Source organism: Otolemur garnettii, unplaced genomic scaffold (genome assembly GCF_000181295.1).
Source record: "Otolemur garnettii isolate 467f Iridium unplaced genomic scaffold, OtoGar3 scaffold00257, whole genome shotgun sequence".
NCBI classification, from domain to species: domain Eukaryota; kingdom Metazoa; phylum Chordata; class Mammalia; order Primates; family Galagidae; genus Otolemur; species Otolemur garnettii.
In genome coordinates this window covers 814,045-817,376 of record NW_003852652.1, presented here as the reverse complement: position 1 = coordinate 817,376, position 3,332 = coordinate 814,045, and the positions used below count along the sequence as shown (strand labels likewise).

At 42.6% G+C, this 3,332-nt stretch overlaps 1 protein-coding gene across 4 annotated transcripts in view; it reads right to left on the bottom strand.

Annotated features, from left to right (window-relative positions):
- Nucleotides 1-3,332, bottom strand: part of MKL2 (MKL1/myocardin like 2) — a 214,557-nt gene that overhangs the window by 31,430 nt on the left and 179,795 nt on the right. For all 4 annotated transcript variants that reach the window (XM_023508554.1, XM_023508553.1, XM_003802728.3 and 1 more), the window contains one exon: nt 1,685-1,822. In XM_023508554.1, coding sequence (XP_023364322.1) covers nt 1,685-1,822 — 138 coding nt within the window. The remainder of the gene's footprint in view (nt 1-1,684; nt 1,823-3,332) is intronic.

The window sequence follows — 3,332 nt, the reverse complement described above, 5'->3', positions numbered from 1 at the left end:
CCTGACCCAGTCCCTAGCACTCCTCTCACTTGACCCAGTCCCCATCACTCCCCTCACCTGACCCAGTCTCCAGCACCCCTCTCACCTGACCCATCTCCAGCACCCCTCTCACCTGACCCAGCCCCTAGCACTCCCCTCACCTGACCCATCTCCAGCACCCCTCTCACCTGACCTAGTCCCCAGCACCCCTCTCACCTGACCCAGCCCCTAGCACTCCCTTCACCTGACCCATGACAGCCTTTGCTCCAGTTGATTTCTTCCTCCTCTTTCATTTGGCTTCTGGACACTACTAGACGCTCTCACCATCTCCCTAAAGTACCTAAGGATTCAGTATGCACTTTTTTATCTACACATAGACCCTAGGAAATTTTCCTGGGTTTCACAGCTTCAAACGCCATTTATACACTGGTGACTTCCTTCCATATTTTTATTTCCAGTCCAGACCCCCTTGCTGAGGGCTGTTTGTGTCTGTCCAGCTGCCTCTGGACGTCTCTGCTAGGTGAACACTCAACACCTCACTCCTGGAGTGTTCCTTTCCATCAAAGGAAGTGGCAACTCCACATTTCTAGTTGCTTAGACAAAAAATGGTAGAATGGTTCATGGTCTTCTTTTTCTTCATGCCACATACCCGACCTATCAGCAAGTCCTGCCAGCTTAGCCTTCAGAATCCAGCCAGAAGGCTCGGTGCCTGCAGCTCAAGCAGACAGCAGCGAGGACGTGCTGTGTGCCGATCCAGGAGACGCTGCCCTGCCTCACACAAGAGCTGCAGGAGGCTGAGGATGCAGGAAGACGAGACTAGAAGTCGGGAGATGGGACCATTCCTGGCTCTGTCACTTCTTAACTTCTTTGGGCATCAGTCTCCTTATCCAAAAGGTGGTAAGAGGACATTAACTCTAACGTCTTTTTCTAGTTTTAAAAGTTTGTTATCTATATTCTGCTAGTTTTCGCAGAAGTTGTCTCTGAAATGATTTAACTATTCCACAGTTTATTCTCCCACCTACTTTAGAAGGTATAAACATGATTTTAAGAACTTTAAAAATGTACTGTATATTAAAATTTTTAATCTTCCTTGGGATTTATTCCAGCTGAATTATTTCAACCAAGTAAAATGTAAGGAACAATGCCACAGATCTGAAGCTTATCTGAAGAACAAATCAAGCTTCATCTGCCAAGTCTAAATCAAAAACCATATTTGCTTCTCTAAAACCTTTCACCTGTCACATAATGTATCTGGAATAGCTATGGCTTTGACCTTACATATAAGGTCCAAAGCCATGTTACCATTAAAGACATCTGTGAGAGTCCTGAATCTCAAGTGCTGTGCTGAAGCAACGCTACCTTAATTCTGTTTCTCTCCTGTTTCATTTTAGTGACCTGCGTGGCAACAGAATTGGGAGCTGCTAATAAAATGTTTCCTAAAGTTTTTCTGCATAGTCCCAGGAGTTTTAAATGCACAAACATTTGTGTTATTTTTCTGTGACTGTAGGACAATTTGTTAAACATGGCAGCTTCATACACAAAGGCCCCATCTAGCAAATCCTTCCACAGTTTAGTATTCAAGGCTTTAGGATAAGATGCAGGCTGGACAGTTTGGATAAATAAATGCCTTTGTGTTCTGTTCAAAGGGCTACAGATAGAGTCATAGGTAATGCCACTCAACCCAGTGTGTGCCCAGAGTACCCACCTTTACTAGTGCAGGGCCAGGCTTTGCTGAGCACACAGTGTTTGTGGGGAGGACAGGAACTGTGGACCTTGTGGGAGGCTGATCTGGAGTCGAAGGAGTTTTCAAGAATTCAGGAACTGCTGGGGACACTGAAGTAAACTGGTGGAAAAGGTAGAGAAAAGGAATAAGTCTGTGAAATTAATGACCATGAAAACAGAAAAACTGCAATTACAAGAGAATGACCTAATTAAAAAAAAAAATCCCAGCTGGACAAGGTGGCTCATACCTATAATCCCACCACTTTGGAAGGCCAAGGTAGATGAATTGCCCTGAGCTCACAGGTTCAAGACCAGCCTGAATCAGAGCGAGACCTCCATCTCTAAAACTAGCTAGGCATCGTGGTGGGTGCCTGTAGTTCCAGCTACTTGGGAGGTTAAGGCAAGAGAATAGCTTGGGCCTAGGAGTTTGAGATTGTTGTGAGCTGTGATGCCAGGACATTCTATTGAGGGTGACAAAGTGAGACTGTCTTAAAAAAAAAAAAAAAAAAAAAAAAAAACAGTAGAAAAGCAACAAAGGAAAAATATACTCTTATGTCTGAGACTGAGATGGTATAGTAATATGCTTTACCTCAGTGGAGTTAATTACTTAGTCTTTGTCCCAGCAGCAATGAACAGCTAAAGCTAAATAAGGTTAGACTGACTAAGTTCTAGTGTTTTCTCAGAAATATGGTCAGAACCATTTTTTGGGGGGGCAGAAAAAAAGTCTAAGACTTGTAAAAAATGATCAAAACAATATAAAGTATTTCTAAGATTTACTTGGCATATAGGTCACACTGTGCCTGGCTAATTTGTTACAGAGCCTGATAAATCCTCCCACCACACCCCACACCTGTGGTGGGGCAAATCTCACATGGACGCCTGCTCTATGCAAGTGCCTTAAATGCGCTTTATGATGCGAGTTCCTATCACTAACCCTGGCTGTATTCTCATTCACTCTATCCATCCCACTTCTCCCACTTCTAGCAACAAGAGAAGAAGTGAAGACATATTCTGGTAAGAGTAATTTGGCCTACCGACAGTTCCATCTTAAAACAAGAAGCTACTTTGTTACCCAGGCTCAAGTCAACAATTAGGGAATCTCAATGTGGAGTCACATATTAACAAAGGGAGCTACAGAAGGCTTTGCTGGGTTTTATCAGTTTTACTTCTAATCATTTTAAACAGATTTTAAGTCTTCACTTACTGGAAAGAGATGTTACTACTATAATAAAATAATCAAATGTTATTTATTACCAGCTTCATGTTTAGGAAAAATGTCTTCTTTTATTTTCTTCCCCAAACAACTCAAATTCATCAGATCGACAATTAAAATCAGTTCCCCTGTTGAAGTGAGTTTCAAAATAGCAAACTTTATTTTCCCTCCTTAGAATAAATGACCTGAAAACTCAGAGGACTAATAGCAGCAAGAAAAATGAAGGCTTGCACATACTAGTTACTCAGTAAATATTTGTTTAACTGATGAATGGCCATTCCTTCTGGCTTTCATCATGCTAGGTCACACCCTCAATCCAGCTGAGGCTGTGTGTGGCCAGTGTGCAATTAACTGCACATGCCCACGTCAGCTCTCTCCCTGAGGTTGTGGCCACTGATTTAGTTTTTTTTTTTTTTTT